Below are 23,862 nucleotides of genomic sequence, written 5' to 3' on the forward strand. Positions count from 1 at the left end.
TACTTTGAAATAGTTTTATTGGCTCATAAGACCTTTGCATATAAAAAAAATACCCAAAACACTATGCAGTATTAAATCACAATTACATTTTTTTTTACCAATTCAAACTACCCTGAATATACATCTTTTAAAGGAAAAAAATCCTACAGAACTGAATTCTGAAATGACATTATGACTTAAATACTATGACAAAATAGATAATTCCTTATAACATTAATTCATTGCACAAAGCTGCCAGATATTTTCATAAGCATAACCATTGCACAGAGTGCAAATGAACACAATTTCAATGTTACACATTTAGTTGAAGTACATGTGCCTCCACCTAAGAACTCTGACATTTCTGGCACAAAATGTTGGTCTCTCTGAACTTCCACCAGGCAACCAACTTCACAATCCAGTTACTCTTTCTCTCCCTAAAAAACAGACACATCCTTCTGCCATCAAAGCCTACAAGAGTCAGCATCGCCTCTGCTTAAAGAAATCGACTCCTCTCAATTCTTCTGGCAGGTACTCTTGATCCACAGGCTCACTGTACATGGGGTTGTACTTGTAGCCCTTGCCGTAGCCCAAATCCTTCATCAGCCTGGTGGGCGCGTTCCTCAGGTGCAGTGGGACGGGGGGCAGAGGCCCCTGGTGGTTTCGCAGGCAGGCTTTGACGTTGTTGTAGGCGCTGTACACCTCAATGGACTTTGGGGCTCTGGCAAAATAGACTACACACTGGGCCAGAAGCACCTACGGCAAGAAGGAAACATTTATTATGAAGGTGCCAGAAAGTTTGTCTTGTGGAATATTTTATGACATCTCTAGTTAACTCTGAAAAGATTCCCACCATGCTTTTATTACCCCCTTTTTTGCCTACAGCCCAGAAAACCAACTGTGATGGGAAGAAATTCCTACAGGAGGCGCGAGGTGAACTAGACCAATGATATCCTTTTTTTTTGTTAAACAGAACTTTCTACTAAATGATTTTTTTGTTGTTAAAATCCCAACGTAGAAAACAGATAAATATGAAGCTGCTCTGTTTGTGGGTGAACTTACAGAAACTTCCTGTTCAGCTGTTTCAACACTTCTGCCCCCAGGAAACCCTGAGCACTTCCTCCAAAACCAGGACTACTAAAAAGTTTCTGCTGTTGACACCTAAGGTCTCCTCTCTCTCTAGTGTCTAAGCTTCCAAAATGAGAGTTAAAAAGCCAAGCAGCTTCCTCAGTGGGCTCACACATTAAAGGGGACGGTAGAATGGATGTTCAAATCCACAAAGGGACACAGCACAAGAGAAAGGAACTGATTTACAAAGAACTGGCTGATGACTTTACCTCACATTCGGGCATGCCTATAAAATGACAGCCTTGGTAGGCAGCAACTGCTTGTGTTAACGCAGATGGGTCTGCCAGACCTGTCACACACACAGAAAGACAGAGGAAAGTTTAAGTCACAGTGCACACTCCCACCCAGGCCAGTCAGCGAGCTGCTGCGACTAGAGACCACCACTGCCTGTGGACTTTGTTGACCAAAAAATCCCATTTAGCAAAATGGACAGACTTTTCTCTGATCTCATTAGCTTATTCAAGGAATATTTACTGAGTGGTAAAGTGTTTCCTCATGGATAAAAACTACATCTAGTAGGAAAAGGAAGTATATACAACAAACATGAGGAACAAAGGCCATGCAGACACAGTCACAAGGACAGACACATGAAAACCAAAACATCTACTAACATCAAAGAAAAGTAAAGCTTTTCTAATCTTTTTCTTTAGTGTCTAGAACCTTCCATTTGTTTCAGGAGGTGTCCACTGAAAACCTGAACACGTGACTGCAAAGCATTTAAAATATTTTATTTCAATACTCATGTTAGGAAAATCACTACTGAAGAGGAAACTGATGACTTTAGGAACATAGATACTCAAAAGTACACACTCAATGCCAAGAAATAAACCAGTGAGTCCACACTTGTCTTCTTATCTTCTCCTTACCTGTCCACATCATACCAAGAAATTCTTAGGCCAAAAAGCAGCAGCATTCCTGCCCCCAACAACATGCAACCCCATCCTTTGTGAACACCAGGGTCCGGGTCCTTCCCAGAACACTCACCTATGTCCTCACTGGCAAACCTCACAAGCCTCCTTGCCACATACAGCGGATCCTCTCCTCCTTCAAGCATGCGTGCGAGCCAGTAGAGGGAGGCACTCTGGTCTGAGCCCCTCATTGACTTATGAAGTGCAGAGATGCAGTTGTAATGCTCTTCTCCTAGACACCACAAAAAGTACTTGCTCAACTGTGGGCCAGAAGTGGGAACACACAATGCTCACAGGAGGGTCATCTGAGCCATAGGTTTGCTTCACTGGGTTGATTTTTTTTTTTTTATTTTTTTAACGTTTATTTATTTTTGAGACAGAGAGAGCGCATGAATGGGGGAGGGGCAGAGAGAGAGGGAGACACAGAATCTGAAGCAGGTTCCAGGCTCTGAGCTGTCAGCACAGAGCCCGACGCGGGGCTCGAACTCACGGACCGCAAGATCATGACCTGAGCCGAAGTCGGACGCTTAACCGACCAAGCCACCCAGGCACCCCTTCACTGGGTTGATTTTAAGGAAGCCTGGATAAGGAAGGACCCAGGAAAGCCTGGGGAGAGTGAGATCTGACAGCCATCCTCAAGCTGCTTGGCGGGAGGGTGCAATGCCATGGGCATGGAGCAGACCCATGCAGTTCCCGTACGGCCGGTGGGGCTGTCTGGTAACCTGGTCCACTCAGAGAAGTAGGCTGCCGCAGAACCTGTGCTGTCCATGCGGCGAGGGAGCACAGACCAGGCGAGGAGAGGTGGTTCTCCGGGGCCCCACTGGACTGCCACAGCCAAGCGAGGAAAGAGAGGGATTCTGATGTTCCAGTTCTACCATGTGCCCCCCTGTCATTTTGAGGAAAACTGACCCTGGGTCTGGTTGTAGCCATTAGGATGGAGAGTCAAGTGGCAAGGACAGCTGTTACAGCCCTTTTGTCCCTCAGTGTCCTTTTCAGCTGCCTTTCTGGTATCTGAAGGCTGTGGTCATTTAAATCTGGTTTGGGACACCCATGTGGTAGGATCCCAGAAGGGCAGACACATGGAATGGCAGCTCTCACCGGGAAAGCACTGTAGTCCCTTGCCCTCATCACTTGGTCTCCTCCCACTTTTCACCCAGCATTCACATGTAAACAAATCAGTGAAATGTGGTTTTAAAAAACATATTTAAGAAGAGAAAATTTTATCTAAATATTTGTATTTGCACACATTAAGCGATTTTCTGACCATCATCTCTTCCTTATGTTCGAGGAGAGGGCAGCCTCTTCCTGAGAGAGAGCAGGGGGGTTATTCTTATTAGTATTAGCCCTTCCAAGCAAGCACCAATGTGGACAGTGAGATCATGACCTGCTCTGCATAGCATTTGACCCCCGGGAACAAGTCCCAGCATCTGACCATGCTGGTAAGACAATACTTGGCCTTTATGGCTTTCATGGGACAAGATGCTGGCCTGTCAAGGAGGAAAGACCCAAGAGGCTAACTGCAGGGACCTGAGCACCTCCTGTTCAGGAAGAAGGCAGATCAATGGTTTCAGCTCAGCCACCAGATTTCTGTGGACAAGCAGAGTTGTCCTCTAGCTCACGGCTTCCTCAGCTAAGTCACAATGTCACGGAGACTGGCTGTGAGAATGTTCTGGGTGAACTCCACAAGGTTCTGGCACACCCCTCATTCATAGACCTGACCGTTTCATGGATATATGGGAGATGAAAGAAGCCACTTCTGCTTCACTTTCTGTCAAATGTAAATGAGAAGACGGCAATGAATCTCCCTGACACAAACATTACTCACTTTCTCATGCCTTTACTGCAGGTCAACGCTGAAAGGTAAATACAGTTAAGAGCATGAGCTCTAAAGTCAGGCAGCCTGGGTTTGAGTGCCATACTTACTAGCCATGACCACGGGCAAGTTACTGATCCTCTCCATACCTCAGGCTTCTCAGTTGTAATGTGGGGATTAGAAGATTACGTGGTTCATAGGATTGAGTCTTAATGTATGCCTGGTATGCAGTAAGCACTCCAGAAACATGTAAGCATTAGATACCGCTCTAGGCTAGCTTTCATTTTTGCTTTTATCATATACCACTTTTTAACCTAAAATTTCAAGTTATTTATGTAGAATCCTGACCTTAATGCAAGGCAGAGAATTTGTTCTCATTTGGAAGTTTCTTTACTCTGATGCAGAAATATCTGAGCTAGTTACTGGATCCTACATGTGAGTAGCTATACACTAGATGACATTAAAAGAAATAATTAAAATCGTGGGGGTGGGGATTTTTGTCTCACCAGAGTTATAAAAAGGCCCAAGAGTATAAGCTAGCAGGTTTCCAGGGCAATGCTTCGATCATCCCTATTTATGGAACACAGCTTGGAAGAGAACAATTCTCTAGGATATGAACTGTATGAGCGTCTACAGATCCATGGTTGTGATGTTACGCTACAGTGGAGTATGCTGGAGGTGGGGGGAGGGGAGGGATGGTCACATTAAGGATTGACTTGTAGAATGTGTGGTTTCTCAAGGCCCGACCCCAGGCAGCCTCCTACTGTCCCCAGTCCTTCCTGGGGCAGCACAAGAGCCACAGAGAAAGTGGTCCCCATTGTGCATGGCTCCCCTGAATGGAATATGAGCCCTAAGAAGTAGAAACCCTATGACATGTCTGACATCCACTGTGTGTGTATGGGTGTGAGTGTACTCACGTGAGTGTGTGTTACTGTGTGAGTGTACTCTAGTGGGAAACTGGTGACCTCAGGGTGGGGCTGGAGTGGGGAAGGACACAGTCCTAGGAACCAGTCTGGCACCTGGAGTTAAGAATGAGTTTTACCGCTTGTTTTGTGAACTAAGGCAAGCTTTGTTATCTGTAAAATGGGGAATATAATAACTACCTCCTATGGTAACTGTGAGAATTAAAAAAAAAAGACAATGTGTACAAGATACTTAAATATTCAATGCTAGTTAATGTTATGTTTAATGGTAGCTTTTTGGTTTTTATTTTTTTATTTTATTTATTTATTTTTTTTAATTTTTTTTTTCAACGTTTATTTATTTTTGGGACAGAGAGAGACAGAGCATGAGCGGGGGAGGGGCAGAGAGAGAGGGAGACACAGAATCGGAAACAGGCTCCAGGCTCTGAGCCATCAGCCCAGAGCCTGACGCGGGGCTCGAACTCACGGACCGCGAGATCATGACCTGGCTGAAGTCGGACGCTTAACCGACTGCGCCACCCAGGCGCCCCAGTAGCTTTTTGGTTTTTAAATGACAGTCTGATAAAATGTGAAAAAATAGTTCCAATCCATCCAGTCAAAATGAAGAATCTCCTTTAGGACATGTACAAGCAGGGAGAGAACTCCTGTTGTTGGAACACCAACAATGGAGAGTCCAGTACGTGGGAATATTTTTGCCTCTTAAAATTTAAACTTTTGTTCGTGTCCCCAATTCTTGTATTTGGTCAAAAGTAAAGCAAAGTTCCAAGACTAGAATGCTTTACCTTTCAGGTTTTCTAAGCATTCATATGACATTCAGGAGCACAGATAGCTGGCGACCTGGGATCTCTGAGCTCTGCTAGGAGAGGTCCTGCCAAGAGGCACGTTCACATCAGAAAGTAGACAGGGTTATTTGTTAAATGCCTCTAAGGAGTCCTTACTAATATGTCCACAGTGCTTATTAGCACCCCCCATCCCCACCCCAATCACTTGAGGCACACTAAGGCTGAAGAGCTTCTGTCATTTCCCCAAAGTCACACGGTTTTCTGTTCAACTCAACAGGAGGCAGTGCCTGGAACCAAAAGTCATTTAAGCTCTTCCACCTCCCTTCTCTAACCAGTAAGAAGTATTCTCCATCATCAAAAAGCATTTGGAAATATTTTAGACAAGGTACTACTGCCTACATGATATCTAGAATGTTCAATTCTCAGCTTCTTTTTCTGGCATAGCTTTTAAAGGTATGGAAATTATTCCAGTTATTACAATATGATTCTATCCAGAATCACACAAATACACAAGCCCCAGAGTCCAGCCTAATCTACTGTATGCTATCTTCACCATCCATTTCTTTTACCAAAAGATATGACTGTGCTGTGCTTATGACATTTAATACTTTTTTCAAATCTGGTAACTGTAAATGCAGTGCTATAAAAACAGAAAAGTGTACACAGCAAAATTAGTATTTTAAAAAAGCTATTAAACTAAAAGCATCACATCAAGATCCATTTAACTTCATTTTTAGTTGAGACTCTAGAAATTAACCATTTTAATTCTCATTAAACTAATAGAAATAAGTCACTTATTGCAAAAGTCCTCTTGTTATTTACTGCCACTATAAATGATCACAAAAATTACTATCAACTGTGAATGTAGGGGCTTTCAAAAATACTTGGTATTCTAAAAGGCACTATACCAGAGAGTAATGGAAAAATACCAACCTACCTTATAAGGAAAGTTTGAAGCCTGCAATTTCAAACATGAAAGCTCTCAATTCTTATCAGGACAGCTTCTGTTCTGTGCCTCTCACAAGAAAGGTCAGGAAGCTAGGTCTTTGAAATCAGGCTCTGAGTTGGAGGTTTAATTCAATTACCAATATGGAGATCCAACTGAGAATCAAGTTCATGTTTTGAACTCAGCTGAAAGTCAGAAGCCTGGGATGTGAGTATATGGACACAACGTATTTCATTAAAGTTTCCCTCTTTTCACATTTCGGTTACTTACCTGCTCGGTCATATAAAATATGAGATTGCTGGAGGCCTTCCTTCACATCATTTTCAGTGATCAGAACTCTACTAGGAGAATAGGTTTGCCCACTCTTCTTACAAAACATCTTCCTAGAGCTTAACCTGGCCAGCACTGCCAGCTGCAGTCCGTTCAATCCAGCTCGGGCGTCCCCATCACTAAGATAAGCCAGAGTGTCTACTGCTTTATCCTCTATGAACACGGATGGCCTGCAACACAAGCATGGTTAGTTACTACCACTTTCATGTTCTGCACTTATTCTGTAGTACTTCTTACAGAACTGCTGTGTCTTAGCAAGGTCACTAAAAAGCTACTTTAGTTAGGTTCAAGGCTTCTGCCCTCTCTCCCTAACTCATGTTGTCAACAATGTTAAGCATTACCTAGACGGAGAACTGACCTTGAGTCACGATTATTTTACTGTGTAAGCACACACATATAAGCCATGTATGACAGAGACATGGAAAGATATGTGGTCTCTCTGGTTCTATCCTACAGAAAAGTGAAAAACACAGGAACACCAGGACTTCACTATAGTGTACAGAAAACATACTTCAAACACAGTCCCCAACCTGACGAGACAGGTGTGCTCAGATCACTTTCCAAACAGGGCAGGGCCAGCATCAAATCATGCAGTTCAATTCCCTCATTTTACAAACACATCAGGTTCCCAGCTACTTTGGACACAGGCACTAGAAGCAGGCCTCTGGGATTCTGGCCTGGGGCGTGCTTCCAAGAGTTAGGTATTAATTACATAAAGCCTACACAGAGTAGCAGAGAGGTCACTAGCCTGGGTATCTAACAGAAGACTCTGACAGAACTTGGCTGTAAGACCTTAGGTCAGGCACCTACCATCACATTTCTAAATGTGGACCTGCATACAGGTCTAATTAGGATTTACTGTCAAGTCTAATTCAGTAAACTTTTCTATTTCTAGTTAGACAAAATATCTCACATATTTAGTTACCTAGAAGGGTCCTAATTCTTGGATAGCTGTTAGCTGCACATTTGCAAAACAAAAAATAATTTTTCAAAGTTACAGCTCCCCCATGTCACTGCCAACTTTCAGCTGAAAATGTCTCTAGTAATTAATAAGCTGATTAGGACTGTCCAAATCAGCTACTTGGAAAACCGTGCACAGGCACCTACTGGGCTGGGTCAAGGAGGGATGGTGGGGAGGGGGGTTCAGTCCATGAAAGGGGACCCAGCTTGTCTATGAAGGCCCATGCATAATTCCTTATCATACACCCATCACCTACTACTTCACTTTGGTGAATAGCTTGAATAACACCAAGTTGCATTTCATTCACTAAAAGATGTTTCTAACATCTTAAAGACTGCCTCATCTCACCCCATCTTTATCAAAGCCAAGACTTCCACTTTCTCATCTCTCACCACACATAAGGCACCTGTTTTGTCTTAGCTTGATAATGAAATGACTCTCTAATCAGACTCCTGACAGCTAGCTGCCTGGGCCCCAGAGTCATGGTTACAGTTTAGAAATCCAACCTCCTCCTTTCCTCACCAGACAGATACTCAAAACATACACAAGGCCCACTGGCACTTTGTAAAGCCAAGGAAGCATTTCTCAAACATACACTGTTTAGCAGATTCTAGATGGTCTGGAAGAAAACGACAGACAACACATACTAAAGAAAATGTGTTAGGAGGGACTAACAGAGTGAGTGTGGTAGAGGGAAGGGCACTCCTGGGGCCTGGTTACAGCACATTGTCTTTGTGTGTGTGCACACATGTGTGTGTATTGGGGGGAGGGGGTAGAGGTGGGGGGAGGGGGTAGAGGCAACAAAATTGCCTGAACATCTAATTTCAGCCTCAGAACTAACAAAAGCAAAGCCTTCTACCTCTTTGGAAAGCTTCCTAGCAACAAAGAGCCCACAAGATCATTTACAGGAAGGAAAAAGAGTAAAGCAGGAGCTCTAATCAATCCTAACTGACTGAGCCATCAGTCCAATGGAGTTGGGCCATTTGTTGATCACATTTGTCATCTATCTCCACTAAATGTTGAGGCCTCAAGGACAGGAATTATGTTTTATTCTTTTCTTACATCCCTAGTGCTTGATGGAGAACAGACATTCAATATCTGCACAATGAATGGACTCATTTCAATTTCTTCCCACAATCTCACAGTGAAATGTTTATTTTTTAAAAATTGTAACATATGAAAAAACATTAAAACAACAACAAAACCCTTTTCTGCGCCACCTAGAGATAATAGCTACTAGGTATTATGCTGAATTTCCTTTATGATCCATCTACCCATGCAACCATCAACTTTGTATCTAAATTTTAAAACAAAACTGAGATCATACTATAGTTTGCATCTTTAACAATTATATAATATTTTGAAAAACAAGCTATTCAGAACTCTGAATATTATTTTTTTTTTTACAAAATGTATAGTACATAAAACTTGAAAAAGAGACAGAGAAAGGAATGAAAGTTACCTACTGCCTACCTACCTACCTTAATATTAGTATTTTGGCACATATCCTCTTGCTATGAATTTGTCCACTACATATATTTAGTGGCATGAAGTGCTTTGGGGACAGAAAAAAGATGGGTGTCCTTATATACCCCAGCATTGACTATCCTGCCCCATTTCCATTGGTCCTCATACAGTCAGCAAGCAGGCCTTAATAATTATGAAAGAAGCCAACTAGCAAACTGCTCCATAGATATATAAACAGCATAATGTAAATGGGCCTTTAAATGGGTATTTTATGTGGTTAGAAAATAGGATCCTTCCTTTAATTTTTAAACTCTTATTTAAAGTCTGAGTTATTCTATTGGTATCCTTTTAAATCACGTTTGGCATCACAGGGAGTGAGAGAGCTACTACAGTAAAACCAGAGCTGAGAGCTTTCACCCAGGCTCCCACTGCTCCATTCTTTCTCCCCCTTGGTATGTTCCACATTCCAAATTTCACCCCTGTCCAAAATGATGAGTATTTTTAAACACAAATGAATCTGTCAGCAACTCTGTTCAAGTAATAAAAGGCGACTGCTGAAGGCACTCACAATGGTCACACAAGCAAATTACCTAATGGAAATTTGCCATTAAGAACACTGTACAGATGTTCAAAAAGTTCTATCTATCCTCCAATATATCTTGAACCCCAATTTACACTACCTTGGTTCTGAAGAGTAATAAAATGTGTTAAAATATCTTGTGATCTTAGAAGAGGGACCACATGAGGGTGCTCATGCCAAGAACAATGAAATAAGGAATATTTATACTGAGATTTGCAAAACTCCTTAGCAGATAGTAACTATTGTACAAATTATCTTGAAAGAATGCTCCTAGTCCAAAGATGTTATTTTAAAATTTAAGCATAAACCTATAAAATGTTTTCCATTTGGAAGTAACTTTCCAAGTTAGAACGGAATTAAATAAGGCAAAATCTACTTTGGGGATAGAGTGTCTGAACTTTCACAGTATCCTCCTAAGAAATAGATAATAAATTATATTGTAAAACACTGTTCCATAATTTAAAAAATGGTTAAAATAAGTGCATTGGAAAAGATATTTCCAGTTTACAGATGTAGAAATAAAAGATTTAGCCTCATTTCTCTAAATGAAGAAAAATACTTTGGTCTTAGCAGGAATGGGAAGCAAGCTGCAAAGACAACTTCCTCCTTTCCTTTTTTCTCCAAGGGCCTGAATCTTTCTGTACACTGTTTCCCTGGTGGTTGATACTGAGATTTGGAGAATTCTTTTTAGATGGTGGGATGTTTAAGTTGGAGGAGGAGTGAAATAAGTGAAAATGTACCTGTTATTTCATGGCAGAACAAAAAAAAATATGTATGGTTCAGTTAAACTCTCTCCCTAAGTTATAAAACAATACTCTGTGAATCTTTCACTAAAGAAAAGGGAACATTCCATGGTCAGGGTAACAATTGCCTAACAGTGGTCCTCAACCAGGGATGTCCATCAGATTACAGAGAACTATCCTAAAATACAGATGTATGTATCTAACCACAGATTTCGTGATTCTAAAATCTCCAGGGACAGACCCCCCCCCCCCCCATCCCTGGGGCACAGGAACAGCTGATCCTTCAACAATGTGGGGGTTAGGGGGCAATGACCCCCAACACAAAAAACATTTGCATAAAACTTTGGAGTCTCCCAAAACATAACTACCTATAGTTTACTGTTGACAGAAGCCTTACCAATAACAAAAAGTCAATTAACACATATTTTATGTCATCCTTATTACATACTGTATTCTTACAATAAAGCTAGAGAAAGGTTATTTAGAAAATCCATTTACAGTACTCTACTGTAAGAAATCTGTGTATAAATGGACCCACGTAGTTCCAACTCATGTTGTTCAGGGGTCAATTATATTTTCAAAATGTATTCCTGATAAATGTGGTGTATAGATCTGGTTAAAAGGCACTACTGCTGGGGTGCCTGGGTGGCTCAGTCCGGTAAACATCCGACTTTGGTTCAGGTCATAATGTCATGGCTCGTGAGTTTAAGCCCCACGTCAGGGTCTGTGCTGATAGCTCAGCCTGTGCTCTCTTCCTCTCAAAAATAAACAAACAAGAAAAAATTTTTTAAAAAAAGGGCACTACTGCTAAGTTTTAGATGAGAATCTTTTTTTCCTAATCCTTTACAAATTAAAAGTGTTGTTCTCATACAAAGGAACACAGAAAAAGATTAGAATGTTAATACTCACCAGTAGCATTAAAAAAATTGTTCTTAATGTTTATTCTTGAGAGTGAGAGAGCATGAGCAGAGGAGGGGCAGAAAGAGAGAGAGAGAGAGAGAGAGAGAGAGAGAGAGAATCTGAAGCAGGTTCCAGGCTCTGAGCTGTCAGCACAGAGACTGATTCGGGGCTCGAACTCACAAACCAAGAGATCATACCTGAGCCGAAGTCAAATGCTTACCTGACTGAGTCACCCAGGTGCCCCTCACCAGTAGCATTTTAACCTGGTACTAAGTGAAAGTAACTCGCTTCACTTGCTCCTAGATCCCTTCTAAACTGAGTACAGGCACATTTCCCTTACAGTGCTTCTGACTGCACTTCACAGACTCTACACTTTTTTTTTTTTAAACAAATTGGAAGGTCTGTGGCCAGCCTACATGGAGTAAATCTATTGGTGTCATTTTCCAACAGCAATTGCTCACTTCATGTCTCTAGGTCAGATTTTGATAATCCTTGCAATATTAAAACTTTTTCATTATTATTTGTTATCTATATGATTAGTGATCTCTGATGTTACTACTCTATAATTGTTTTGGGGTGCCACAAACCACACCCACATAAGACAGAGAATTTATTGGCTGATAAATATTTGAGTTCTGACTGCTCCACCTACCAGCCATTCCTGTATCTCTCGTCCTCAGGATGCCCTATTCCCTGAGACACAACAATACTGAAATCAGGCCAATTAATAACCCTATAGTAGCCTCTCGGTGTTCAGCTGAAAGGAAGAGTTGCATGTCTCTCACTTTAAAAACCAGAAATGATTGAGCTTAGTGAGGAAGACATGTTGAAAGCCAAGACAGGCCAAAAGCTAGGCCTCTTACCCTAAAGAGTTAGCCAAATTATCAACTCAAAGGAGAAGTTCTTGAAGGAAATTAATAGAGCCAGACCCTCTCTTCAGTTCTGTGACAGCTAAGAGAGGTAAGGAAGTTGCAGGAGAAAAGTCTGAAGCTAGTGGAGGTTGATTCGTGAGGTTTAAGGTAAGAAGCCATCTTCATAAGTTCAGGGTGAAGTAACAAGTGCTGATGTAAAAACTGTAGCAAGTTATCCAAAAGACCTAATGAAGGTGGCTGCACTAAATAACAGATTTTCAATGTAGACAAAACAGTCTTCTATTAGAAGATGCCATCTAGGGACTTTCATAGCTAGAGAGGAGAAGCCAAAGCCTGCCTTCAAAGCCTAAAAGGACAGTATGACTCTCCTGGTAGGGGCTAATGCTGCTGCTGACTTGAAGTTGAAGCCAATGTTCATTTATTATTCTGAAAATCCTAGGCCCTTAAGAATTATACTAAATCTAGTCTGCTTGTGCTTTATACACAGAACAACAAAGCCTAGATGACAGCACATCTACTGACAACATGGCTTACTGAATATTTTAAGCTCACTGTGGAGACATACTGCTCAGAAAAAATGGGTTCCTTTCAAAATATTCTTGCTCGTTGACACTGTACCTAGTCATCCTAAAGCTCTAATGGAGATGTACAAGGAGAAGAATGTTGTTTTCATGCCCACTAACACGACACCCACTCTGTGACTAATGGATCAAGGAGTCATTTCAACTTTTTAAGTCTTATTATTTAGAAAATATTTTGTAAGGCTAGAACTGCCATAGTGATTCGTCCAATGGATCAGGCAGAGTCAACTGAAAACTTTCGGGAAAGGATTCACCATTCCACATGTCCTTAAGAACATTTGTGATTCATGGGAAGAGGTCAAAATATCAACATGAGCAGGAGTTTGGAAAAAGCTGATTCCAGTTCTCACAGATGACTTTGAGGGGTTCAGGACTACAGAGGGGGAAGGAAACAGCCAGAGAACTAGAACTAGAAGTAGAACCTGAAGATGTGACTGAATTGCTGCCATCTGATGACAAAACTTGAATGGTTGAGAAACTGCTTCCTATAGATGAGCAAAGAAAATAGTTTCCTGAGATGGCACCTATTCCTGCTGATGATGCTGCGAAGACTGTTGAAATGACAAAGATTTAGAATATTAGATAATTTTGTTGGTAAAGCAGTGACAAGTTTGAGAGGATGGACTCCAATTTCAGAAGTTCTACTGTGGGTAAAATGCTATCAAACACATCACAAGCTACAGAGAAACTGTTTGTGAAAAGGAAGAGTCAATTGATGCAAATGAAACAAACTTCATTGTTGTTTTATTTTACTAAATTGCCACAGTAACCCCACCTTAAGCAACCACCACCCTGATCAGTTATCAGCCATCAACATCAAGGAAAACCTTCTACCAGCAAAAAGATTAAGACTTGCTGAAAGTTCAAATGATGGACAACATTCTTCAGCAGTAAAGTTATTTTTAAATTAAGGTAGGTATGTTGTTTTTTTAGACATAATGCTGTTACACATTTAACTCACTCTAGAGTAGTATAAACATAACTTTTGTATTCAATGGAGAGCCAAAAATTCATCTCACTAGCTTAACTGCAGTGCTCTGGAACCAAACTCAAATTATGTCTTGAAGGATGACTGTAGTTAGAAACATGCCTTCAGAAGCTGGCTCCATTGCATTCAAGCAATGTGCCTCAGTTTCCTCACCTAATAAAAGGAGATAACAATACCTACATCAAAGAGAATTAAATAAGACATAAAATCTTAGGGCAGTGCCTAACATCATGAACATTCAATAAACATTAGCCATTTTTCTTGTAAGAATCATTTTAACTAGCCTAGTCAGTAGCATTCTTTCTAGAATTGCAAATCTTCAAGGCAGAGTCAACTCTGCTGCTTCCAGGATAACAAGACTAAAAATAAGACAAAACAAAACTACTTTCTCCAAAAAGAGAGAACCTAAACTTCACAGACATAAATCCCCTTTGTGTTTAATCCCATGGAGGCACACATTTTTCCTTATTACATTATACCTTACACCTGCTAGGGAATAGTGAGGTGAATAGTGGCCTCCAAAGATGTGCCTAAATCCTAATCCCTGAACCTGTGAATTTAACTATATTAAGGATTTCAAGATGAGATCATCCTGGATTTAGTATGGGCCCTAAATCGCAAATGTCCTCACAGGAGACAATAAAAGAGAAGGCAGAGGGACAAAGACTGCCATGTGAAGATGGAGGCAGATACTGGATTGATCCTGCCACAAGCCAAGGAATGCCAGGAACCACCAGAAGCTAGAAGGAAAGACTATCCTAGAGCCTTCAGAGGGAATGTGGCCTGCCAACAGCTGGATTTCAGAGTCTTTATAACTGTGAGAGAATAAAACAATAAAAATATTGTTGTAGGCCACCCAGTTTGTGGTACAGGTTTTCCCCCCACCCAAAAGGTTTCACCCTTGAAACCTTTCACAAGGCAAAATGGCATTGAAGAGGCAATTACCATTAATTTATAATGAAAATTTTTTAGTGTTCTCAAACCCAAAAAGTGACCTCTCGTAGGCTTTTCTGGTATCTTAGGACACATCTTACCAACAGATGTACAAAACGGACTGAGATAAAGCACATGCTCACAGACATAATCCAAAACTATAGTGGCAAGATGCCGAGATGCTGAGTGTAGCTGCCGGGGAAGGGGCCTGGTGGCGCGACTCTCCCTGCTAGGTGGGCATTGTCTCTATGACTCACTGTAAAACAAGTGTTGAATGCTGTTTTTGCTTTTTGCCTTTTTTTGGGGGAAGAGTGAAAATCCTCTTCAAATTTCTTCCATTAATGACAATAGGTATTAATGTAGGTCTTTTGTGAATGTGAAGTGGTGTAATGTGAACTTTCAAAAGGCAGGGGATATCCAAAATTTGTGATGGCAGGAACAGGAAACAGATACAAGGTCTGTTAACTGATTGATGTTTCTGGTTGCCATTATTTTTGTTGTAATTTTTATAATGTATGCTAATGTACCTTTCTTTCTTTGTATCAAATTATTTTTAAGGAGAGTTATTAAAATCCACTCTAACTAAACCTGTAACTCCTGATTGGTACTTCCTATTCTAGTGTTCCACTACCTTTCTTTCCATTCAGTGTTAGAAAAGGTTATTTTTGAAAGGCAGGTAATAATATTAATAATAATATTAATTAATAAAAACAAACCAAATGATCCTACAGCTGTTTTGTCTTGGTCCTCCTCTTTGTGATCAGAGAAAAGCCCCAGTCTGAGTTAAGCCACAGCACCCTCACGTCAGAAGGACAGAGCCATGTTAACTCTTCCAACCAACTGTTGGAACTCTGCCTAGTTAGTGACAAGGCAATCATGGCTCCTCACTTCTCTCTCTTCATATCCAGAAATGAATGCATGTTATCTGGCCCACAAACAACGGATTCTTTAGGGGGTTTTTGGATATGCATGTGTCCTATTATGTGGAATCTATAATCCTTCAAAGCTGCAAGTTCTTGGAGTGACTAAACACTAGTTCACTTCCTCATTTCCAGCATTACAAGCTCAATGGATAATAGACCATGGATTTTTTTTTTCTCCTGGTCTCCAAAATTAACCCAGTGCACAGATAACATGCTTCACTGTTTGTACCATGTGACCAAAATGCTTAGCAAAATACATGAACACTACTGATTACCCATACAAACCAAAAGAGTCATGGTACAGATAATTCAACATAACTTACCAACTTATCTCTATCTTTCTCTTCACAATCAACTCACAATTGAATAGAGTACTATTTTGCAGATGTTTCACTAAAGCTGTGAGGTGGTAAACATGGGAGAGTATAGGGAAGATGCCTTTCTTCCAACTTGTTGTCTGGAATGCAGGTATGATGGCTAGAGCTCCTTGGGGCATGAGGTTGAAGTCATGTGCTATAGGTGGTAGAGCAGAAAGATAAGGGCCCAGGTCCCTGAGGATGCCACGAGGCTGACTAGCAACTGCATTTTTTACACTTGTCTATCTTCAGACTCTTAGATGAAAAGGAAAGTTCTATATCTTGGTTATGCCAGTTAATTTGATTCTTTTCCCTGTTATATGCAACCCAACCTAATCCTAAGTGGTTCCATAATGTTGAGTACTCCCTCCTTGCTGAAGCATCCTTATGGTTTTTCTATCTTTCTGGACTTTGTCTCCTCTCTTACAAAATAAATGCTGGTAAGTCCTCAACTCACTGCCCTTATTTCCTGGCCCACTTTAGCTCTCCTATTCAAACACATGGGATATACGATCCCTGAAATGCCGGTGGCTCCCAAATCTCTGGGCTCAAACATCTCTACTGCTCTCCTGACTTCTTTATCTAACTGCCTAGAAAACCTTTCCATATGAATCATCCAGAGGCCCCACAAACTGAACAAGTCCTAAACTGAACTCCACATCTCCTTGTATCTTTCTTTTCAAGCATACAACTACTTGCCCAGGCACTGGGTATCAAAGTCATCTTGGACACTCCTTTTTCCTCCCTCCTCACACCCAAGCCTACAGACCCGATTTTGCAATTTTTCAGAGCAGATCCTGGCTTTGTTGTTCAAGTTACCTGCATTTGTCATTTGTCTTCGGCATCACTACAATAGCTTCCTAACTGGTTTTCCTGCTGCCTGGTGAGGGGTGGGGAAGATGGGACTTGACTCCATTCATCCCATCCTCTCCAATGCTATACTCCTCTTCCTAAAATACAGAGCTGAGCATGTCACTTACTCTCTTGCTCAAAAACTTTCTTTAGTTTCCCATAGCTCTCCACATCACTCACCTTACTTTTAGAGCACAAGTCTTTCATAATCTGGCTCTGCCTCCCTCTCTGGCTTCACTGACCATCACTTCCTCACATCCACTCTTCTACTCAGCCATAATGAATGGATCATACTATTTATTACCACCTTGCCTTTCACATGCTGTATCCCCTTGCCAAAATGAGCTTTCCATTTCATCTAGTTAAGTTCTGCTTACCCTCCAAACTTTAACTCAGCATCTCCCTCATCCAGCAGGTGAAATATTTGATTTCACATATTCTAGATGCGTCTTCTCTATCCCCCACTGCTCCTTGGTCATATTGCAATCATATGTCCCTGGGAAGCCAATTTACTCTTCTATTTCCTTATCACACACTAAGCTTTTTAAAGGCACAGGAATGTGCTTTTCAATACTCAGCCAAGGCCTAGCATATGCAGGGCCTTCAATTTACGTTAAATAAATAAACACAGAGGGAAAAGCTTAAAAAGAACCCTTTATCTCACTCTAATGGGAATATGTCATGTACAAATGTATATACTACATAAGAATTCACAATTCCTCAAGAAAAATCAAGAATGGTGGTAAGCATCAGCTTGATTCATTTTCAGACCAGTACCTGCTCAGCTCATCTCATCTACAACCTGAAACAGTCTAGACTTCTCTGTAAACTAGGACACCAAAATATAAGACTACAAATGCACTCATGGCTTCCCAGAGAAAGTAATTACTTGGGGTTAAAAGTCTTTCCTATCCTTCCAGCTGGATTAGTGTAACCAAATTTAACTTACACCCACAAGAATGTATATATATTTGAAACCAGTCAATAGACGTGAAAGTTTAATTTTACCTAAAATTGAAAGAAAATAAAATCCACTTTTAATTCTCCACAGCCATTGGGGTGGTCAGGTGCTTCTGTTAGGAAGTCATTTACAAGAGTTCTCTCTGTGGCCTATGCCATTTCCCAACTTAACTTTCCTGTCAGAATTGCTAACAAGTAGACCAATTATTCAAGTTTAATAAACTTTGATTTCACTGTTTGCTTAGACAATAATATTAAAGAAAAAGGTTCTTGATACCTGAGCAATGGAGCAATCAACCCTTATGCTACACACTCCAAAATCAAAATTAAACTAAACTACTTCTCTCATATTGAAAGTCAGAATTTACTCATTGACAAAGCATTTATTAAACACATATACACTAGACACTGTGCTGGGAATCTGAATAAGAAGGACAAATTCTTATCTTCTTAGCCCTCCCCAGGAAGGGGAGGGATGGGAATAACAAAATAAACAAGTGAATGAAAATAAGTAATAATTAGCATCAATTTCAAATGAGGGATAGTGGAAAAAGTAAACAACCTATTAGACATGGTAGGTTTTCTCTGACTGAAATTCAATTTTAGCAGATTAAGGATCACTGGCTCACTTTTGTATCAGGCTCCCAGTTTCAATAAGAGAAATCTTAATTCTTTCACTTGATCCTCTCAAATTTTAATGTGCATGCAAATGACTCAGAGATCCTGTTAAGATGCAAAAATCCTTTTTAAAATGAGCTCCATGGTTCTTCCACTGTCCTTCTCATTTCACCTAATTATGGCATGGCAGTGATTGGAGAAAAAAGCCTGAGGGTATCTGAACAACAATTCTATGAAATCATGACCTGAATGAAATCAATAAAATTACCCTAAATTAATAAAAATGCAGGATATAAAGTTGTAGATATATTACAATAATCAGTACACAGAAAAAAAATACACAGAAATATGTTGGGATATTTCCCCCCCTTTCTTATCATGTTTATCACTTGGTTATATGTATTTTTATAGTAAAAATGTTGTTTAAAGGAAAGCTATACTAGATGTGAGTACATTAACTGATACTAGCAGGTTCCATATGTCTTGTTAGCCATAATTTTGATGGCTATGCCATCACAATTCCACCCTAAAATGATGTGACTTTTTGTGCCTGGGGGCCTTGGCCATGTTTCAAGGCTTTCATGAGGCACAGCATAATTCCTCCTCCAAGAGACAGAGGCAAATGGGAGAGGCCAAACACACAGGGAGAGACTTTTGAAACCTAAGCCCTGAATCTAAAACTATGTCTTGTACTTTAATCCTCACAGAAGAGTGGCTCCAGAACTTGGCCTCAGGGCAGGCACCAGCAGCTGTGGGGTCCAGAGCATGAAGAGGCAGGCATTAGTCTCTCACCAGACCAGATTATGTTCCACTGTGTTATTTCAGTTGACACATGAATAAATGACATCTGAAGAATATATTTGAGTATAAAGAAAACCTCTGACCCAAGTAATCTAATTGATTATACACCATATATACTCTATGTATTAATGAACTCATGTGGCACTCATGATACAGGAATAGATTGCCAAAAGGAAGAGAGAGCTTTTAATGTATTATTTTCAGTTAAAATTTCTTTACTTTCATAGAATTGAGTTTGACTTTTAAAGTGTGCAAAAATAATTCTAAAAAAATTTTTAAAATGTTTGATAACACATTAATTTTTACTTAGTATTTCTAAAAGAGAAGTGCAAGAAAAAAGAAATTGGAATCTGAATACAAATCTCGAAAGATCTGTAGGTCTATTTCATGAAAGAAAATAATTAATAAGCCTTCTCATAGTCTTCCAGGCCTTTTTAAAAAAAGTGTTAGAAAAGAACAAAATCCTTAAGCACAAAAGCAAATACCCAAAAACTAAAACAACAGGCAAAATGATGTTAAAGCTTGAAAAATTAGATGCACCCTGTATAGGGCTATAAAATCCATCTTAAAAGAAGTGCTTGCAAAGATACACTTGTTGGTATAATTGACCACTTCCCTCTACTTCTGTTTTCATTACTAGATCAACATTTCTTCTTTGTCCCCACCCTCTCCTTACTGCCATCCAGCCGTTTCTGGCCCTCTGCCAGGGGATTCTCTGGGAGGTGTATGCCCCCAAGATACTGCCCACAGTCAACTTACTCTGAACTGCTATTGCTGCTGTGGCTCAGAGAGTCAGTAGGACGACTGGAGTCTAGGACGTGGATTCCCAGGGAGTTGATTGCTCGCATTAGAATAGTCACCATTGCCTCTACGGGAAGCTTCTCAAGAACAATAACCCGACAGCGACTTAGGAGAGCAGCATTGACCTGGAAGGAAGGGTTTTCCGTGGTTGCCCCAATCAGAGTGATCGTCCCACATTCCACGTGAGGAAGGAAAGTGTCCTAATCATGGGAGGAAAACAGAAGAAATTGATTCCAGTCAACAACCTGCAGAATCCTATGTAAGTTGGTTATTCTTTCCTTCTAATTTTGAATTCTGGAACAGCTTTATATTCATTGGCTATGGATGCACTGTTGGGAGAATGCAACTCAGGCTTTTTAAGCTGAAAACACATCTTTTAGAATATGAATGTCTAAGCCTGACCATTTGCTGGTACACTAATAGCCCAAAGTAGAATTCTAATGTAGTTTCGACGTAAATGATTTTTTTTACTTAGAAAAGTATCTTCTATCCTGCCAGATAGCTTAAATATAGCAGCTATTTATTTGTAGAAGTCTAATAAAACACAAAAACATTAGGATTTCTAAAACTTTCTTCCTTTGTGAGTACTCAATCATAATAGTTATTCTTCCTAACAAAGCTGGTAAATACATACTGGTGACTATATAAACACTGGATGTTGCCTTACAGGGAAGAAATACTAAGATGAGTCAATGGTCTAATGAAACCTAGAGCAATAACATCCTGTCAGAACTCTGAAGGGTCCACTTAAAAAGAGATTCAGATCAGGAACAAAAGCTTAGTAGGGTTTTGTAAAATATTTCTTTCTCTGATTAAAAAGCTGCAATAAATCAAAGAAAGAAGTATACTTGAAAAAAAAGTTAATGCTTATTTAGAAAGAATGCAAAAATGGCTTGGCTTTGTTTATAAAAATAAATTGTCCTTGTACTTTTATTTCAGAAAGCCATTTAAATAATAGTAATGATTAGATCTTGTAACATTTACCCTGCTGAGAACCTGAGGTCACAGAAAACACTCTTTAATTTTGAAAATGAAAAAGTAACACTGTGTAGGAGAGAAGTTTAAAAATGTTGAAATAATGATCTTACAATCAAGGTAAACTGCTTACTATGACTCCTAATATTTAGATTCAAAATCTGTAAAAACGATAAACTTGATCCCAATCTGCTTTTCTGATATGTATAGCTCAGGGCCATACTAATACTTTCATTTATCATATAGAGAAAGCATTTTCTTGTCACCAAAAAAACCACAAAAAACCCAATAAGACGAAGTGGGGAAACAGGTTCAAAGGAGATGGACTGATAGTCTAAACCTCTCTATAGACGGAAAATTAACAATAACAACAGTCCTTATCATTTGCGTTTTTTACGCTTTTCAAAGTGACCTCACATAGTTTATGTTCATAATGACCAAAACGTAGAAAGAAGTTAATATACCTGCTGAGATTTATTGAACCGATGAATCTCATCAATAAAAAGGATGGTTTTCCTTTTGAAAAAGCTCTTTTCATTTTGAGCTTGTTTTATGACATCTCGCACATCATTTGTCTTGGCATTTGTTGCAGACAATGTCACAAATCTTATGCTATGTTTCTTGCTGTTGTTGGCTATGATGTGAGCCAGAGTGGTCTAGAAAATATGACACACAGAGTTTGGAAAGCTGATCAGACACCCATGGGTACTAACACAAGCAGCATCAGCACTATTTACCAAGCAACTTGAACTCTTAAGAATGCTCAGCAGCAAAGATACAATCCAAAATACCATACCACAATTTTAAAAATTAAAAAAAATGTTAAAAATAAAACAGGAAAGTAGCTAAAACTTAGGCTAATCCTGACCTTTTCTCCTTTACACCTAACCCTGTTTGATTCCGTTTTTGGGGACTCTAAGATCTTTGGAATCCCCATAAAGGGTGGCTGTCTTGATTTAGCAGAGCCTGAGTGACAGCTGTGACCTCTTCCAGCCAAGAAAGCATTATTGCTGAAGGACTAGGTGTAGAAATGTGAGTCAGAACCACAGAATCAATCAATTCTACAACTGGAAACTTATCAGTGAAGCCTAGAAAAGGAATGAGCCTTTGCACTGTAAGACCAATGACAATTCCCTAGCATTTAAGAGCACTGCAAGTTGCCACCTCTGAATGTCTACTTTGGAAGTAGATGCAACAATAGCACTCGGATCATGTTAGCAGTCATGAGAAAATGATGGCGAGATCAGTGACTGTCACTTAACCAGGTGCCCCATAAATGTGCTTATGTGCATACGCTGTTATTAACATCATTATTATTGTTAGCAGTAAAGTATAATAGTAAGAATAGGAATAAAGAAAAACTATGTTTAAAGAGAAGAACAAATTTGGTCCTGAATGAATGGAAAGGTGGCACTTTATTTTCTAAAATTTGTATGGTACCATTAGATACTGTGGCTGCTTCTTCATCAAACCCCAGCCTATAGGCTCCCATACCACATAAGCCTAGGCTTGTGCCTGATCACCAATCACTACACTGAGCGGCCCATTACATCTCTTGCCTGGCATCTTCTATTAGTTCACCCTACTCATTTTCCTAGGGAGTTTTTCTTGCCATCTGGTTCACCAACAGCTGATTAGCCATGCTCATGATCTTATGCAGAGTTCATGAACAACTACTAATAATACTCCTGCTCAGTCTCCTAAATGGGGTAACTACTAAATCTACCACCATGGTAAAATATTATCTGGGATAGACCTGATTTATTCCTGGCCAAAGGGAAAGTATCAGTGTGAAGAAAACACAAAATGAGCAAGATGCATTCTAGGAACTGGAGCAAAGGAAGGTGTGATTAAGATGCAGATGAAGCTGGAAAGAAAAACTGGGAAAAAAATCATTAAAGCCCTTGTATACTAACTACGGAGTCTGAGTCACAAAGCTATGAGAGCCTCTTTACACTCTGATCCTGAATTTTGCCTTTCACTCACTGGTGCTCATCCTCCTCTCTCTTTCTGTGGATAGAAAAAAGTATTTAAACACCTCTTAGCCTTCTCTACCTTGCTTAACTCTGCCACTGTTTCTTAAGTATTCTTCTAATGACATGTCTTACAGACCCCAGTATCCTAACTGCCTTCCTCTGGACATGTGCTAGTTCCTAACAAGATGGACATCAAAATGCATTGATGTTTCTTCTCTAAAGTAGAAGGCATTATGAGGAGAGTTATGGAAATGCTAGGTCAAAACAATTTGCAAAAGGAAAAGAGTTTTCTATTAGTCTTGTTAAATAAATAGATTCTCAAAGATAAAAAAAAAAATCAGTTAAAATAAACCAACAGCTACAGGGAGGGGAAGGAAACACAACTGAAACAAACAAAAACAAATTTTGATTCCCCCCCCCCCACCCCAAAGCTGAACCCATATACCTACAAATAGAATATACAAATGTTCTGCAATTTATAACATGTCGTTTCCTTGAGAACTGGGTCATTAATGGGAGGGTGGGGGCGCACGCTGGAACACAAAGATCAAATCTAAGAGTCCAAATATTTTTGTAAACCTATGAATTCAGACATCTTCATTTTGAAAAGGACCAGAAAACGTGTCTTACAAATCTGGCGGGGTGTGTCTTTTCCACACCCATCACTGATTCCACCTGTGGGCCAGGCACTGCCCGGGCTCAGATGGTACCTGAGGCCCTGCACTCAGGCCTCAATCTCAATATCCAGGGTGGACAGGCGGATTCT

The 23,862-nt window shown here is 40.1% G+C and overlaps 1 protein-coding gene across 2 annotated transcripts in view; it reads right to left on the reverse strand.

Moving 5' to 3' along the window:
- WRNIP1 (WRN helicase interacting protein 1) overlaps positions 1-23,862 on the reverse strand; it is a 25,132-nt gene continuing 1,270 nt past the window's right edge. Inside the window, exons 2-7 of one of the 2 annotated variants that reach the window (XM_047859233.1) lie at positions 21,585-21,776; positions 20,104-20,345; positions 6,750-6,979; positions 2,092-2,247; positions 1,317-1,396; positions 1-735 (exon numbers count right to left, since the gene is read on the reverse strand). In XM_047859233.1, coding sequence (XP_047715189.1) covers positions 460-735; positions 1,317-1,396; positions 2,092-2,247; positions 6,750-6,979; positions 20,104-20,345; positions 21,585-21,776 — 1,176 coding nt within the window. In that variant the 3' untranslated portion in view covers positions 1-459. The remainder of the gene's footprint in view (positions 736-1,316; positions 1,397-2,091; positions 2,248-6,749; positions 6,980-20,103; positions 20,346-21,584; positions 21,777-23,862) is intronic. The other variant, XM_047859234.1, reaches the window with a different exon arrangement.

This window comes from Prionailurus viverrinus, chromosome B2 (genome assembly GCF_022837055.1).
Source record: "Prionailurus viverrinus isolate Anna chromosome B2, UM_Priviv_1.0, whole genome shotgun sequence".
In the NCBI taxonomy this organism is placed as follows: Eukaryota; Metazoa; Chordata; class Mammalia; order Carnivora; family Felidae; genus Prionailurus; species Prionailurus viverrinus.